The following is an 18,893-nucleotide window of genomic DNA, read 5'->3' as shown; positions in this document are numbered from 1 at the left end:
AATATCTTTGTGTCATACATAAAATTTTGTAAAACAATCTCCCATAACAAATTTAGTTTATTACACAAAGAGTAAAAACTCACATAAAAAGAACAATTGAATTTTAAGTACTTTTGGAGTATTACTTATTATCCAAATTAATTAATTTTATAAAGACCAGTTGAAAAAATAAATTTATTCATCAAAAATAAAAAAGCTTAAATTTATAGCTAAAGAATCCAAAAAAAATTTCTTATCTATCATCTACTTTTAATTCAATAACATTGTACTTAGTAGACTAGTGATCCTTTTCAAGAATTTTAATGTAACATATTGAGTTTTTAAAAATTAAATAATTAGTTATTTATGAGTTATTATATTTATTGAGATTTTATTTTTAAAAAAATTATTTTACCAAAAGTAATTAAAAAGAATTTTATAATTATTGAAATTTAATTTAATTATGACTTATTCTATTAGTTTAAACTATTTATTAGAAATTATTTTGATAGGCAAAATTAAATTGATTTTTATAATTATTATTACCATTTTAATTTGGATTAATTAAAATTATTATATGATTTTTCTAAATAAAATAAAATACATAATTGATTTAAGGGAAAAAAAAATTGGCCGAAGCCATTTGGGAGCAAAAGAAAGAAAATGAAACATGGCTTATATGTATATATACATATATATAACCAATGCCACTTAATCACTTAATCATAAATTGTCCTTAATCATTATTTAATATTATTATCCGTTGATTAGCTCCATTCATTTGGCCGAGACCCAAAGAAAAAAGAAAAGAAAAGAAAAGTGGCTTGTAATATATATATATATATATATATATATATAACTAATGACATCTATAATGCCTAAAACACCACAAATCATAACTTATCACCAATTGTCTATAATCATTCATTCATTTATCACCGGATGAACTTGAGGAAATAAGAGAAAAATTGAAAGAGAAGTGACCGAAAATGAGGGAGAGAAAATGTGAAACCTCCATGACTTTCAGCTTCGATTTCTTTAAATCTGTAATTCGAATCAATAATCTAATACGATAAAAGTGTTCATATCTTCCTCCTCTACACGTTGGCGTTATTTTTGTTCGGTACAAGTTGACGGTAACGTGGCTTCTCTTCCTCCACTACAAAAAATTTTGGTTAAAATGGCAGTTTTTTTGGGTATTTACGGCAGTTTGAACCGCCATTATTACCAAGAACGGCAGTTTCAGAAAGTGACGTAATTCTGGGCACTATTCTAATTAAAACCGCCACAATTTTTTGGGTTAAAATGACGGTATTTGGATAGGTTAAAACGGCGGTTCAAACCGCAATTATTTCCAAATAAAACGGCATTTTTTGTCGGTTAAAATGGCGGTTTGAACCGCCGTTATTTTCAGGATTAAAACAGCGGTTTTTGTTAGTTAAAATGGCATTTTTGAACCGCCATTTTTACCCTGATAGTAGCATTCTGATTAGTTAAAATGGCATTTAAAACCGCCATTTTTTACCGGGTTAAAATGGCGTTTTTAAACCGTCGTTTTTTCCTGATAGTGCCATTTTATTGGTTAAAACGGTGTTTAAAACCGACGTTTTTACTGGGTTAAAACGACGTTTTTTGTTAGTTAAAACAATATTTTTGAACCGCCGTATTTACCTTGACATTGGTTGGTTAAAGTGACATTTTTTATCGTTTAAAAAGACGGTTTTTACCATCATTTTTATTGCGTTAAACAAATAATTTTGTGATTAAAATTTCATAATAACAAAAAATCATAATCCATAAACGAAATATTATAACTCATAAACAAAGTATTAAATATAATATATGATTTTTTTAGTATTGAAAATAAAAAATAATAATTCCTATACAAAAACTTGTCTTACTAAACTAACTAAAATACAAGCATTGCAATAAGCACTAATTAGTCAAATCTATCATCTAGTTTCTTAAAATATGTTAATATCTAATAATGTATTTAAACCATCTAATAAGTATTATTTTTACTACTTAGAATATGAATATACAAGCCAAGTAGTTTAGCTAAGTGATGAATAAGATTTAGAGGCCAAAAGTTTTCTCCTTTTGTAATTAACTTTAAAACAAGTTTGCCTTAATTTTTTGGTCTCTTGTGTGAGTTCCATCCCAAAAACTTGCTCTAGAGAAAGAATTCCTAATTGAAGTGAATTAATAAAGAAGTTAGTATCTATTAACAAACTATATTCATGTTACACATATTCTAACTGGAAATATATATCAAACTGCATACTAGCTTGAACATTTTTTATTTTTTTTTCCTTCTTTTATTAGGAATAATTTCACATGATCAACTTATATGATGGACGGGTCACAGCAGCACTCATCTAGGAGGCAGCAACAACACAAAGCTGCAAGACTGAGAGGGAACCAAAAAGGAAAAAACATCAGTTACACAAAAACAAAAAAAGATATATAACATATTTGTTAGGATTTAATTTTATTTATTTAATGCATTTAATTGAAATACACACTAATTGCTATCCAATTAAAATATTCTCTGATCTTAATCATCTTATTCAGTTTTAGGTTCATCTTATCATTTGAATAAAAAAAATACTATTCGTACATCAAAATCGACTACTAAAATCAGTCACCAATATAAATATATATGTAATTATTTATTTTCAAATGTAAATTTATATTTTAACATGTATTTTATAATTTTAGTGCACTCGTAACATAGTCGTAGGTTTAATTAATAATAAAAGATGGCAGAATATGAAATTGGGAAGCTTACCATCCCTCAAGGAAGCCAGTATTTCTTCTTGGTGGTGGTGCAGCAGCATATTGTGGCGGTGCCATCACTGGAGGACCTTGATAATAACCTACCAGCACAACAATTTCTGCCACAGAAGAAATTAAAATCATGCATATATATGGAGAGAAGAAGCAGTTCTCTTTCAATATTAATCTATCATATCATATGGTACAACAATATAAGGAGCTAATACTAAACAAAAAATTACTATAGTAATATAAGAACTAAGAAATGAAAAGGGTACCTCCTTGAGCAGGGTAGGGATATGCATACTTGGGATCACTCATTTCCACCAAAATAATCACAAAGCTCTGAAAATATATAACATGGACAAGTTATACAATGGGCTGAGAAATAAACTTAACTAAACTCTTTTGTAAATTTGCAATTTCCTTTTTTTTTTGGTTCAGAATCTAAAAGAGGAGAAAACACTGAACTGAAACAAGTAAAAAAAAGAAAGATCCAGTGGTTATGTTATTATCACGAGTCAACTTGATATCCATAAAGAGCTCATAGTTTCCAAGATCCAGGTCCATCTATCAAGATTCATCATTTCTCTTTTTATGATTCTACTTAAAAAAAAAGTAAGAAATTAACTAGAATAAAAAGAGATTGGACTCTTTTGATTCTTTTAAATAAACTACTTAAAATAAAAGAAAAATACAAGAATAAAAAGAGCTATAGTTGTATATAATATTATATTATATTATTGTTACTAATGAAGAGAAGATCAGATAGTGATTGTTGGATTAAACAAGTGATCAAGACCCCTTAATTACTTGAATAATGTTATATACTTATATCATGGATCACAATGTCATAGAAACAAAAAAATGATAATACAGTATAATTCATCACTATAAAGTCAACCAATTTTTATTCCTTGAAAATAAATATATACAAATGTATATAGATTTTTCAAATATATTTCCATTCTTACTTCCATGAGAAAGTATACGAGGGAGAATAACTTACTTCCATCTTTCAAATATATTCCCATTTTTCTTATTCTTTCCCGTCCCCTGTCATATACTCAAAAATAAATTACCAGTGTTTGAACAAATTTGTTAAAAAAATCGAGCATGGAATGGATAATGTGTTAGGGAAGGAAGGTGGATGTTTAAGGAATGTATATATATATGACCTTACATCTAGGGCATTCGATGGCTCCTTTTCCGCTACAGGTCTCACAATCTTTAAGTATCTGCGAAATTAAAAAGCAGGGAAGATGGTTAGTCATTTAGTTGAAAACTTGAAATGAAGAAATGATAGACACACTGAAGCTGCATCATATATATGGCTTAAGTGGACAGAACCTGATTAAATAGCAGGGCATTTGTTAGTATAAATAAATTTATAATCTAAATGAATATGAGGCGTGCAGATTAAGAGAGCACACTGAATTAAGTGAAAATCCTCCAGATTTAGCAGTAAAGGGTGTTGTGATGCATCTTCTAGTGGCTGTGAATGCTTGGGGACCAACCAAACTGAAGTTGTTATAGCAGTGGATAGAGATAAGCAGTGGACAGAGATATATGACATTTTTCTCTTCCCTTTCCTTTCTAGGTAGTTCTATACTCCTTCTTCCTCTCTTATAGCAGTGGATAGAGAAGACAATGAATGCTTAATGGCTTTTTGAATCCAAGTTCATCTGTTGCCATCTCTTTCTCTCTCTCCTTTGTGCAGTTAGATGCTCTTCAAAACTGTAGAAAATTAAAATTGAAGAGTGCAAGGTCAAATTTGTAATAGATTACAAACAAGTTCATCACTACAAACTAGTTATTCTACATTAAATATTATATGTAGTAAAAAGAGATTCAAGGCTAAAAAACTTAACTAGTAAAAAACATACAGCTAAACATAAGTATACTTCCTTTCCTTTTGGTGGAGAAAAGAAAAGTGGGATCCAAGGTTGCATCATTTCTACTTCTAGGCCAGTGCATGCCAAGAGCCCCAATGACATCTTTGCGTATTAATTACAGATGGTCTACAACCAAGGACTAAAAGAGAATCAAACCTAATTCCTTTGATCTTACCAGTTGAGCCAACCCTTATTTGCAAAATCATAGAAGATCAACCTTCTGCCATTAACATCATCCACTACAATATTTCAAGGATGCTGCATGGCCAAGTTAAATATTAGTAACACACAAGAAGAAGTATCAAATCCAGCTAAGCTATTAACACAAAACAATTACATGTCTTGAAATAGTGTTTAAAAAATTGATCTGAAATGAAATAATTGCATCTCACTTTTTCTTCTCATGTTGATCCTTGACAAGAAGTGCAGAACCAAAAGCACCTTTTACGATTTGCTCAAGTACTTCATACTGCTCCATGTCATCAACAAGTAATTGAAAATTTCACTCTCCTGAACACAAAGTGCAGCACAAATCAAGCATATTAGACCCTTGCACATTTAGTCATTTATATTGAACCATAATTCAAAATTTAAAGTAAATAAATAAATAAAATGTAGTTAATCAGAAACAAAGGAATGCGGTTATACGAGATTGCACCAAATGGCATTGGGCGCATGTGATAAACTGTTGTAAAAGTGCTGCACAAAATTGATCAGAATTTAGTCTTTTGATAGTGTTAGAATAAGTCAATTCTTCAAAATAAAAGACTTTTATATATTAAGTAACATTGAGAATGGAACCATTTGTATGTGTTGCTTAAATTTAAGTTGAATCCGCATTCCAAGCAAGTGTTGTCATTTTCAGGGGAGGATACAGCCATGCGACATTGATTTGAACCAAAATCAAAACAATATCTTTTCAATTCCTTTTATCTAGTCATTTTTTGTACATTTATTCTTAATCAATGCATTTTGATACAAATTAAAATAAGAGACACACATTACAATCTCGTATAGATTTTTAAGATTATCAATAAAAGTGAAATACCTTAACAAAACGAAGGTGAAGAATAACAAATTTTCCTGCATTACTACCACCAGCACCAGTGACTTCTCAGATATAGTTGGGGCTCATTTCTCCATCAGCTTATTGAGGATATCACAGCCAGTTTATAAGAGCATTTCCAAGTGTTCTGATATGTAGAACACAGATTAAAGCCTGAAATAGTTATTAATGTTCTGCAAGTATGATAATTGTTAATTCAGTAACTTCTAATTTCTCCCATTCCCAAAGGTAGAAAGTGTCACATATTTGATATTTGACACAGAACACATAAATTCAACCGTCTAATTAATCACCTTTTCAAGTTTTAACTCATCTGACACTAGTAGAGCCATATTAAAACAGCAATGAAGAGATGATGATGAAACAATTTAGTTACAGTCAATTTTGAAATAGTTGAGATTGTGTTTGGTTTTACCATCAATATCTTTCAATCAATTTCCAGTGTGTTTTCCTCCTTTCTTTTATGGAAATTGAACAACAAAATAGGGCATATACATGCTGAGAATAAAGAACAAGAAACATTTTGACTACTACGTCGATATTCAAACCAAATTAATTAAATTTGTTCATCTAATCTAAGGCAAGCCTAAGGCAATCGATTAGAATGAAATATTTTCAAGAGAACAAAGAAAAATAGGGAGAAGAACCTACTCGTGAGTCTGCCGGAGGAGAAACTTGTAGCTCAATAGCTCGATGGACGAGATTGCCAGCATAAAAGAACGCCATAGGAGGAGTTTGCCGCTGGAGGAGAAGTTGCTAGAAGAGACGTCGCTGGAGGAGACGTCACAGGAGGAGACGTCGACGAAGGAGACCGTCACTGGAGAAGACGTCGCAGAAGGAGGTCGCCACTGGAGGAGACGTTGCTGGAGGAGACCATCGCTGGAGGAGATGTTGCCGGAGGAGACCATCGCTGGAGGAGACGTCGTTGGTAGGAGGAGATCATCGCAGGAGGAGATCGCCATTGGAGAAGACATTGGAAGAGGAGGTCGCCGAAGGAGAGATCATGACAGAGGAGATCCCAGTGGTAGAGCTTCAAGATTTCTCTCACCGTGGCAGCATTTCAATGAAGGAATGATTGAATGAGGAGGAGTTAATTTAGGGTTGGGCATTTATACAAGTTGATAATGGCATTTTAAAACTGTCAGAATCCAAAACAACTGCTGTTAACTACAAATTAATAGAAACGACATAATATTGAAATATTAGGGCATTTTTATAGAACCCCATTATATTAATGCTATTTTATATCATTATTTTTGTAGTGCTCTTGAGTTCGGCCAATTAGAGTTTTAGGAGGCACATACGATTTCTGATGTTTTCTTTTTCAGCAGCTCGGTTAAAAAGTTTCTCCGGAGTTTTCATTATTTTAATTTCATACAGAGGTAAAGTTTTGATAATTTCTCACCGATTAAATTGGTATTGGATAAGTGAGTTGATGCTGTGATTGATTGTTGATTAAATTTGACTGAATTTATGTTGAATTTTTGTGATAAATTTGAAGTTCGGCCGGTTTAAGTGCAGCTAGAAACTAAATTATTCCGATGAATTTGGGGCTAGAATATTATTGATGCTCAAGTAAAATTGGAATTTGATTTCCAAGAAATTAAATTAAAAACTGTGAAGAATCGGTAGCCGTAAAGCTCGAAAATGGATTTTTAAAGTTATATATATTTTCGAACTGATTTTAAAAAGATATTTTTGGGTTTAAAGAACTGTATTTGTTACCATTATAATATTATTAATTTAAGAATAAAATTTTGTTTTGATAAGAATTGGGATTGATTTTATAAATAAATAAAATTTAGGGGTAAAATGGATATTTTATAAAAGTTTAGGATTATTTTTATAAATATAAAACAAAAAGGGTAAAGGTTTAGATATAAATCTATAAAATATTGAGGTCAAAAATAAAATATTAAGGAGTTTGTGGTTTAGAAAGTAATTTAAAAAACGTTTGAAAATAAGGTTTTATAAAATAAATTTTAAGAGTATTATAATATTATTTTAAATATTTATTTAAAATTACTCATTTAAATTAGAGTAAATTATTATTGTAATTATTATTTATCAAAGATATTATTTTATAAGAATATTATTATATGTATTATGAAGAATAAAATAGAGAGTAGTAAACAGAGTAATCTTAAAAGTTTTAGGAAACACCGACTTAATTAAAGAGTCTTATGATTCTCTTTCTATAAAATACTTAGAGGATAATGAAAGAACAGTGTGAAGATAGTTTGAACGATTAAGGATAAATAAGTAAAAGACTGAAGAAAGAGAGAAGATCAATCGGCACGTGTGATTATGGGAAGGTCATGAAAGGGTGACAATAGTATGGTTATGGTGCCGAAGAATAAATGTTAATAAGCCGTGACATTTGTATGTGAATAATTGTGCAGGGACGCCCGTAAATATGAAATGCCTTCCAGGAGAAGGGGTCACATACTTTAGTTGGAGAATCAGCACCTGCAAGTACTTGTAGAGGTCATGTTCGACATACTTCAACTGGAAAATCAATGCATGTAAGAAGTAGAAACTTGCAGAGGTTATGTCGCTGGAATGCTTTATCTGGCTTGTGAGTTAGATTGCGTCGGGTGCGGATCGAAATTGACAAATGAGTTCATTACCTGCGATAGAAATAGACATGCATCATCCTTGTTTGTATATTTTGCATTTGGTTCAGTGTTGTGAATTGTTTGTGATTGCTTGAGTGTGTTTGTGATTTTCATTGCTTGTTAATTTGAACTTCTATGACTGGTTATTATTCTGGCTAACTGTGTTGGGCTGCGAATGATCGAACTATAATAATACGAATTTAATTATCTACCCCTAACCCTACTAAGAACTCTCTAGTTCTTACCCCCTATTTCCACCCCTTTTAGCTACAGGTGCGAAGGTTTAAATGTGCATAACTTTTTCATTTTAAAACATTTTCCATCCGTTCTTTAAACGTTATAAATTACATGGACTCAATTTTTATTCAAAACAAAATTTACAAAATTCGGAGGTCCAAAAGTCAAGATATGGCTCGTTAAAGTTGGTTAAAAATTGAGTTTTTACTAAAATTCGCAAACCCTCTTTCAAAACTCATGATGTCAAAGGTGACTTTATCGAAATTCATATTCAAACAAAACGAGTATAGAAGTTGCAACATAGATCAAATTTATTTAAGAAGAAAGTTCGAGGTAAAATTTTCTTATAGGTCAATAAAGAAAATTGGCGATGAGTTGCAAACCGACAAATTCTCAGTCATATAAAGTTTTCAAAGTTTCATATAAGGAGTGCATGCAAAGCTCAAAACAACTTTATCAAAGTTTAAAGAATGGTTATGAATACAATCGACTAAGAGAAAGATTAGTTTTGAAATTTCTTTAAAAAGAATCCAAAACTTCTTTCAAAAGGTTTAAATCAAAATTCCGAGTGTAATCTTAAAATTGTACCTTAATAAGGATATTCAGAATGCACTAGAAAGGAAAGTCAACTTGCTTTCAAGAAAGGAACTCACTTCAAAGAAAATCAAGCAGGATTCACAAAGCTAGAAATAACGAACAAATTTTTAGGTGATTCGATGAATTTAAAGAACTTACAAAGAGGGACAACTCAGTCGATAATGATTTCTTAAAGATTTTCAAAGATCTTTTTGATGTATCAAACAATTCAAAAATACATCAAAGAACACATGAGTCAAGATAAAGGGTTTTAAACAAATGAGGCAATTATTTCAAGGAATTTCAAACAGACATATACAGTTAAGATCAAACAAGAATGCACATGAACAAGAGGGCAGGATTGGAAGATAATCTGATTACTCTCCAAGAAAAGAATCGCAAACAAGAACCTCAGAGCATACCAAGAAAGAACAAGTCAGATGACATCCGCAGAGTTCGAGACACCTAACCGAGTAACTGATGACTTGCATTATTTACCCCTTTTTCTTATCTAAAAGGACCATAAAAAGAGCATAATCTCATTAATCAATGAAATTTCATGAACCAAATGATAAATATTATGGTACATTGCTTTGAAATGGGTTTGTGTTGAATTTCAGGAAAAAAAAGTAAAAAAAGAAGCACAAAAGAAGCAAAGAAAGCTGGCGTGCCACTTGGAGCTCTGGGCGTGGGATGCCAGGCCAATGAAACAGAGAAGATTTGCTTAACACAACACAATGGGCGTGCCACTTGGAGCTCTGGGCGTGGCACACCAAGTTGTAAAGCCAAGTCTCAAAGAGGGCATACCACTTGGTGCTATGGGCGTGGCACACCAAGTTTAAAGTCAAGATCTCAAAGAGGGCATGCCACTTGGTATTTTAGGCGTGGTACACCAGGTTTAAGTTTCAGAGGAGTGATTTTGAGCCCCACTATGGGCGTGACATGCCAAGAAGAGGGCGTGGCACGCCGGGGAATATGCCAGCCTGACCTCCTTTCATTCAAATGAAGATATCTTGAGCTACACAACTACAAATGAGGTGGTTCTAGTGCCATTAAAAAGTAGACATCCAGGGTTTTCTAACCATATATAAAACTTTATGATGGACATTGGAATTGAGGAAGATATTGACCCCAAAAACACAAGGAGAAAAACACGTCACTACAGAGTTACCAGCCTGACCTCTTCATCTTCAAAGGAATATAACTTGCATTGTAGAGCTCAAAGTGATCTGATTTTGGTGGCGTTGGAAAGCTGACATCAAGAGCTTTCCAACGATATATAACACTCTAGGGTGGACATTAAAACTGGAGGTGAAAAAGGCCATTATTTCAGCATTGCAAAAGCTGGGCGTGCCACTTGATATCGAAGGCGTGGCACGCTAGCTCTATTTTCATAATGGGCATGGCACGCCAGGTTCTGGGTGTGGCACACTAGTTCTAATGGTCAGAGAGCATCATTGAAGGCGTGGCATGCCAAAGAGTTGGTGTGGCACGCCGGGGTACTTGACAGACTGACCTATTCACCTTTAAATGGGCATAACTTGAACTACAGAGGTCCAAATGAGTTGATTCCAAAGGAGTTAGAAAGATAACATCTAGGGCTTTCCAACAATATATAATACTTTATATTGGAAATTCAAATTGAGTCCCAAAAAACTCAATCTATTCAGTGTTCAAAGTGGGTCATAATCCAAAGTGAAAAATCAAGTGGGAGTGGCACTTGAAACCACACGGCAACTTCTCCCTGCAGCTTCCAACCTTCAACCAAGCCCACTTTAACTCTCATTCAAGCCACACTTATCAATCAATCAAGGCCACAAGAAGCATCTAGAATAGTTTATTTTTATTTCATTGTGATTTACTTTTAATTTCATTTAAGTTTGTAATTTAGGAGAGCCTATTTAAAGGCCTTAGTTTCATAGAATTAGGTATGCTGGATTGGGGGAGTCTTCGGACCTTCTCTGTTCACCATCAGCTTCCTTTCTTTTCCTTCTTACTTTTGTAAATATCTTTTAGTTATGAATTACTAACTCTTTCCATTGGGAAAGAGAGCTCTATTATTTTTCAATGGATTAATTATTTTTATTCTTCTTCTTCTATTCATCTCTCTTTGATTTACTAGAAAGAATTTTGTTCTTCATTCTAGCATTCAATTATCTTAGAAAAGAGATTGAATGTAATTGGGTTTTATGGGAACCTTGGAAGAGGAAACATAAAACCATGCTTGAAATTCTTTCTCACACTTGAGTAGAATATGGGTTTTGGTGTTTGAATATGGTGACATATAATCCTCCCTCTACTTGGACCTATGATGATGTGTGGTATAATCAGGGACCATTCTTCATCTCTTCTTATGAGCAACTAGACCAAGGAATTGGCTATTGATCAAGATTTGAGAGATTGAATCACCAAGGGATTGGGGTTTAATCAATCATGATTGCCAAGAGGTCAATGAGTTGCATGATTGAAGATGAGATGAAATCAATTAATCCGGAGAATGCAATATCTCTTGATCCCAATATTTATTTTATCTTTCTTTCTTTTATTTACTTTATAGTTATTTACTTTTCTGCACTTTACATTTCCAGTACTTTACTTTCTTGTACTTTACTTTCTTTGCCATTTACTTTCTTGCACTTTATTGCTTTCCTTTACTTTCATGTCATTTACATTTTCTTGTTTGATTATCACTCCAATTATGATAGTCTAACTAGGATAATTAATTAACTATTGTTTGCTTTAATCCGTTAATCTCTGTGGGATTCGACCCCACTCCTAGTGGGTTATTACTTGACGATATTTGGTGCGCTTGCCAAAGAACGGATTTATTATATGTGGGTAGTGAATTTTGGCTCATCAAGTTTTATGGCGCCATTGCCGGGAATTATTGTGATTAACAACCTACCGGTTGGTTGATTATCTAGATTAGGCATTTTTTTCTTTTCTTTGTTTTTGTCATTTAATTTCTTTTGATTTTCTCTTGCTAGTAAGGTGTCTGTGTTATTGCCTCACTAAGAATCCCTCATCTGTGACAATGGAATTCTAATTTTTTTTGGTGATTATTGTTTGAGAGAGAGCATTTTGCAAGTAAGAATTGAGTCTACCTCACATTTTGATCAATCATGTCATATGGGATATTGCCCACCACCACAAAATGATTCAAGTCATTATCCTAATGGTGGTTGGGAATATCACTAAGGAATGATAGAGTATGAGCAATCAAATGAAATGGAATACCTTCCAGAGCCACAAAATAGTTCATATTGTTATGATAACTACCGAAATTTTGGCTTTGGAAGGAATTTTAATGCTGCATACCCCATTCTTCAAGGACTATCATCCTGTAATTGTCCAACCTATGCACCTCCACAAAATCTTCTAGAATTTGCAATAGAAAAACTCTCCAAGAAATATCTCTTCATTGCCCAACTCAGTGAGTTTTTAAGGAAAAATGTAAGAGAGGTGATTGAAGATATGGAAATCTCAAGGAGAAATCAAGAAGAGCAAATGAGACAATTGGCACAACATTTTGTTGATGAACCAACCAATGTCTTTCCTTGGCCAGGGGAAGAATATCATGCCACCAGTCTAAGTAGTGAAGAAGTGCTTAATGAGGGTGAAAATGAGAAATTGGTAGAGCAAGAAGAAGAGATTGTTGTACCAAGAGAGCCACCATTCCAAGAAGTTCTTGATAAAGAGGATACTCCAACCATCTCACAACACCCAAGTGTTGAAAACAAAGAAGTGAAGGCAATCAATCAAAGCACTGAAATAAGGATTGTAACCAAGAAACAAATGACTATATCCATGAAAAAGAGAGGGTCAAAGAATAATCCAACCCCTACTCCAACAAGCAAGTTTACTCAAGCTAACAACAAAAGAAAGCTTGCTGGGAGGCACTTAAAACAGGGGACATCAACTGCCTCATCTTTCCCCTTGAGGTCATTCCTCTTAACAAACTGGAAGAAGAGGAAGAAAGTTGAGAACAACATGTTAAGCTAATGACATTAAAAGAGCGCTTGTTGGGAGGCAACCCAACCGTAGGTAACATTTTCTTTCTTTACTTAGTTTACTTTCAATAATTTGACATATGATTGCATTCTAAGTTTGGTGTTGCCATGCAACAATTTGAATTTTAATCTTCACTGGGTACTTGCAACATTCTAAAATGAGAGTGTCATACTAAGTTTGGTGTTGCCACTCACCTTTCATGCAAAGTACCATGCATACACCACTTATTAATGCAATCACATTGTCTCTGTTTTTACTTCTTGTGCCCTTATTGTATCCTTATCTTTGCTTGCTTGAGCACATGCATTACTCACATTTCATTGTGTAAGACACTCATGACCCATCATAAATCCTATCACCACTGTTTTATTTGTTGCTTGAGGACAAGCAATCATTCTAAGTTTGGTGTGGGAAGGGAAAGAATAGGAGGAAAGTGACAACAACAATGAAGATGAACTATAAGGTGGTAAAGTTTCTTTTCCTCTTATTTGTTTCCAGTACATTTAAATTGCATGATTGTCTTCTATCTTCTCTGTATGCATGTGTGTTGTGAATAAGCATAGCTTGATTGTTGAATTGTAACATGTTCTATGACATTATGACTACCATATTGAGTTTTGTGAGTTTAAAAGCAATTTAGTTTCATAATCATAAACAAACAAGGTCATTAAAGAAGAACTTAGCATGGGCATATAAGTATTGGAAGGCTAGCATGATTATTGTTGCTCAATTGCATTTGAATTTATTTAATTGAAGTTTTCATCTAGGACATTTTATGAAATTTTTGAAATCATGAAAACCTTGAAGAAGCAAATGCAAGTAAGGCAAGAAAAAGAAAAGGGAAAGAATGAGAAAGTTGAAGGCTCTGAGTACCAATGACAATTCAATTGTTAAGTACTTGTGGTGGTTATGTATCAAGCAAAAAGCTTGAAAACAAAACACTTAGAGTCAAGGCTAGGCTCAAGTGCAAAAGCACCCCCTCAAAACTCAAGGCTCCGAGCATCAATGATTAGAGAGTAAAGAAAAGAAACAAATGAGCTTAAAGAGTCCACTAATTAAATGCTTGTGGTGCTTATGTATCAAGTGGGAATACTTGAAAACAAAGCAGTTAGAGTCGTAGCTTTCAACACATGGTGCAAAGCACCCAAGAAGCTAAGATAAGAAAAGAATTAAAAGCTTGCTTCAAGGAAGGAACATAAAGAAAAAGATTTCATAAAATGAGCAAGATAGAAGCATTAATCATTTGAATCTCTTTTGTGATTGTAGCATGCATAAGAAACTAGCCAACTATGAACATAAAAATTGCTACTCTTCTCACCTTGGTTTGTCAAACTTTATTGCATGATTCTTTATTTGCTTGAGGACAAGCAAAGCTTAAGTTTGGTGTTGTGATGACTTGCATCATCTACCCTTTTTTCTTATCTAAAAAGACCATAAAAAGAGCATAATCTCATTGATTCAATGCAATTTCAAGAGCCAAATGATAAATATTATGGTACATTACTTTGAAATAGGTTGTGTTGAATTTCACGTAAAAAGAGCAACAAAAGGGGAAGAAAACAACAAATAAAGCTGGGTGTGTGAAGCTGGGTGTGCCACTTGAAGCTCTGGGCGTGGCACGCCAAGCTTTTGAAGCCAATTATCATCAATAAGCGTACCACTTGGAGCTCTGGGCATGGCACGCCAAGCCAACATTCCAGCAAAGAAGGTTGAAGAATTTTACATGGGCGTGCCACTTGGAGCTCTGGGCGTGGCACGCCAAGTTTGTGAAGCCAAGCCTCAAAGAGGGCGTGCCACTTGGTGCTATGGGCGTGGCACGCCATGTTTTTGAAGCCAAGCCTCAAAGCGGGCATGCCACTTAGTGTTTTGGGTGTGGCACGCTAGGCTTAAGTTCCAGAGGAGTAATTTTGAGCCCCACTATGGGCGTGGCATGCCAAGAAGTGGGCGTGGCACGTGGGGCATATGCCAGCCTGACCTCCTCTCATCAAATAAAGATATCTTGAGCTAAAAAATTCCAAATAAGGTGATTCTAGTTCCATTAGAAAGTAGACATTCAGGGATTTCCAAACATATATAACACTTTATAATGGACACTAGAATTGAGGAAGATATTAACCCCGAAAGCACAAGGAGAAAAACACGTCACTGCAGAGTTATCAGCCTGACCTCATCATCTTCAAAGGGACATAACTTGAGTTGTAGAGGTCCAAATGATCTGATTTTGGTGGCGTTAGAAAGTGGACATCAAGAGCTTTCCAAAGATATATAACACTCTAGGGTGAACATTAAAACTAGAGGTGAAAAAGGCCATTATTTCAGCATTGCAAAAGCTGGGCGTGCCACTTGATATCGAAGGCGTGGCATGCCAGCTCTATTTTCATAATGGGCGTGGCACGCCAGGTTCTGGGCATGGCACGCCAGTTCTAATGGTTAGAGAGTAAGATTTTATGCATCATTGAAGGTGTGGCACACCCAAGAGTGGGCGTGGCACGCCAGTTTCAAAATATATGGGCGTGGCATGCCAGAGAGTGGGCGTGGCACGCCGAGCTACTTGACAGACTGACCTATCCACTTTCAAATGAGCATAACTTGAGTACAGAGGTCCAAATGAGTTGATTCAAGTAGGGTTGAAAAGCTAACATCCAGAGCTTTCAAACAATATATAATACTTCATAGTGGACATTCAATTTGAGGTCCAACCAACTCCATCTATTCAGCGTTGCAAAATGGCTCATACTCCAAATGGAAATTTCTATTGGAAGTGGCACTTGAAACCCCACGCCAACTTCTCCCTGCAGCCCCCAACCTTCAACCAATCCTACTCCAACTCTCATTCAAGCCATACTTATCAATCAATCAATGCCACAAGAAGCATCTAGAATAATTTATTTTTATTTCATTGTAATTTGCTTTTAATTTCATTTAAGTTTGTAATTTAGGAGAGCCTATATAAAGGCCTTAATTTCATAGAATTAGTCATGTTGGATTGGGGGAGTCTTCGGACCCTCTCTATTCACCATCAGCTTCCTTTCTTTTCTTTCTTACTTTTGTAAATATCTTTTAGTTATGAATTACTAACTCTTTCCATTGGAAAAGAGAGCTCTATTGCTATTTGAGGGATTGATTGTTTTTATTCGTCTTCTTCTCTTCATCTTCTCTTTGATTTGCCAGAAGGAATTTCGTTTTAATGCTAGTGTTCAATCATCTTGGGAAAGAGGTTGAATGCAAAATGGGTTTCATGAGAACCTTGGAAAAGGAAACATGAAACTATGCTAGAAATCCCTTCTCACACTTGAGTAGGATCTGGATTTTGGTGTTTGGATATGGTGACATATAATCCTTCCTCTACTTGGACCTATGATGATGTGTGGTATAATTAGGGACCATTCTTCATCTCTTCTCATGAGCAATTAGACCAAGGAATTGGCTATTGATAAGGATTTGAGAGATTAAGTCACCAAGGAATTGGGGCTCAATCAATCATGATTGCCAAGAGGTCAATGAGTTGCATGATTGAAGATGAGATGAAGTCAATTAATTCGGAGGATGCAATATCTCTTGATCCCAATGTTTATTTCATCTTTCTTTCTTTTATTTACTTTATGGTTGTTTATATTTTCTGCACTTTACATTTCCAGCACTTTACTTTCTTGTACTTTACTTTCCTTGCCATTTACTTTCTTGCACTTTATTGCTTTCCTTAACTTTTATGTCATTTACATTTCCTTGTTGCTTATCACTCAAAAAATGAATCATCTAACTAGGATAATCAATTAACTATTGTTTGCCTTAATCCGTTAATCTCTGTGGGATTCGGCCCCACTCCTAGTGGGTTATTACTTGACGATATTTGGTGCGCTTGCCAAAGAATGGATTCATTTTATATGGGGAGTGAATTCTGGCTCATCAGTAACCTCTAGAATTAACTCCTGACGTTCCCAAAACCTGCGATTTGCTTTACCTATAACTCGTATATCATCTATGATAACCCATTAGTGCTTCCATATACATAATACACTAGTGTTAAGCTGGCCAAACTTAATACCAGGAATTATTCAATGCAAGACTAATGGCATTAATCAATAGACCATCATGTGCATAAAGCTCTAATTCTTGTTACCCGAACAAGACCTACTACATGACAGATGCTCAGAGTATGCAATTGAAGCATAGTCGGTCCATTCTTCAGGCTCTATAGGAAGGACCGCTCTGATACCATAATGTAACACCCTAACTATTAGAATGTCACGCTTCCGGCTGAGCCACTCTGATAATTCGAGTATTACGATAACTCTTATAATATTTAATACTAAAATATGAGCCTGTTTACATCTTAAATTGTATTACTGCTCGAAAAACTTTTTAATAGATAACATACATCCATACAAAACTCAATACTTACAGAGGATACATATAAATATATACATCTTATTAATTTTACAAGCAATTACATAATCAGAATCCTATCCCTCTTATAAAAACTTATAAAGATAAAGGCGAGGGAAAAAGTAACTAATACAACACAATATCGTTAAAACAGAAAAGGAAAATAAATAAGCTCTTCCAAACTTCGTCTCCCATAACCTGAAAAAGAAAGGACCTGTAGGGGAGTGAGAACATCGTCCTCGCAGGTTCTCACTATGGGGTTAGAGAATTACTATAATAGGATACGTGAAAAATAAAACCGTCTTTTAAGAACAGTGATTAATAACCGCCTTATGTATCTTTACAAAACTAAAGATTCATATTCAAACAAAATCCAAAACCTTTTTAAAATAGAAAACTGTTAATTCTAAAAATAAACTCCAAAATCCTTTTTAAAATTTTTTCCTAGACAACATGAATGACCAAGCTGTTCTAAGCATAGGTTCATTAAGTCTATGCTGAACCAGTTTAGTTTTTCATACTTTTACAAACCAAAACACAAACCAAGCACGGCCTTCGGCCTATCTCATAATCCACAACGGTCCTAGGCCCAAACAAATCAATCCACAGCCAATTCATTACAGGTTCAACCAATTTCAATCACAAACATAAGTAGAAGGTTCAAGCACAATCAAGCAGTTACATCAAGTTGAGCAATTAACAATTAGACATAATTATTCACATAGGCAAACCAATTACAATATGTGCACCCAAACAATGTCATATAGATGCATATGATGAATGCCTGCCCTATGGCTTATAAGTCTCATCTGTCGGTTATCAAGCCAACCCGACACGTCCGGCTGCTAAACCCTGGACTGTTCCCCGACGTGCATCCCCAAGAGTCTATGCATAGCTTTTTCTCATATTTATAAATTGCTCAATGGGGGTCAACCTTCCCAGAAATTTAGAGTGCCCGGTCACATCTTACGTCGTAGGGTCAACAGAGTATCGAGTCTCGACCTGGAACACATGGTGGCAAGCCACGATACTTTATCCAGGGAAACTCGTATCTTAGATATAAGAAGTGCAAATGCCACATATTTATTCATAATCATTCATTCATCATTACTTTCGCACTTCATTAACAATTCATACCAAGTAAAATCATCATTCCTGCCATATATCACTTTTTTCTCAAATCACTTTACTTTGAAACCAAAATCAAACTCATCTTTGTCTCAAAATTCAAAATTCCCATATTTCAAATCAGAATTATCAATCAACAGTCTTGACAGAGACCCAAGACTCTAGGGAAGAATAGCCTACCTCATTTCTTAAATTTTTCTTTAGAAATACTCGAAATCA

At 34.2% G+C, this 18,893-nt stretch overlaps 1 protein-coding gene across 6 annotated transcripts; it reads right to left on the bottom strand.

Annotated features, from left to right (window-relative positions):
• Positions 1-2,162: 2,162 nt before the first annotated feature.
• Positions 2,163-6,848, bottom strand: LOC148553231 (uncharacterized). 6 transcript variants are annotated; one of them, XM_088494282.1, is made up of 9 exons: positions 6,370-6,847; positions 5,701-5,845; positions 5,301-5,351; positions 5,045-5,162; positions 4,191-4,910; positions 3,941-3,995; positions 3,036-3,102; positions 2,771-2,876; positions 2,163-2,389 (listed from the first exon to the last, which is right to left on the bottom strand). In XM_088494282.1, the coding sequence occupies exons 5-9, from the start codon at positions 4,331-4,333 to the stop codon at positions 2,326-2,328; spliced, it is 435 nt and encodes a 144-aa protein (XP_088350408.1). In that variant the 5' UTR covers positions 4,334-4,910; positions 5,045-5,162; positions 5,301-5,351; positions 5,701-5,845; positions 6,370-6,847; the 3' UTR covers positions 2,163-2,325. The 6 variants fall into 6 exon arrangements, with proteins under 6 accessions (XP_088350408.1, XP_088350409.1, XP_088350410.1 ...); XM_088494283.1 differs by lacking the exon at positions 5,301-5,351 and having other exon boundaries at positions 4,191-4,494; positions 4,629-4,910; positions 6,370-6,846; XM_088494284.1 differs by lacking the exon at positions 5,301-5,351 and having other exon boundaries at positions 4,191-4,494; positions 4,644-4,910; positions 6,370-6,845.
• Between the last annotated feature and the right edge of the window lie 12,045 nt (positions 6,849-18,893).

The sequence above is a fragment of the Arachis ipaensis genome, chromosome B7 (genome assembly GCF_059453495.1).
Source record: "Arachis ipaensis isolate K30076 ecotype BB chromosome B7, ASM5945349v1, whole genome shotgun sequence".
NCBI lineage: Eukaryota > Viridiplantae > Streptophyta > Magnoliopsida > Fabales > Fabaceae > Arachis > Arachis ipaensis.
Note: the sequence above shows the minus strand (reverse complement) of the source record. Positions and strands in the feature narration are given on the sequence as shown.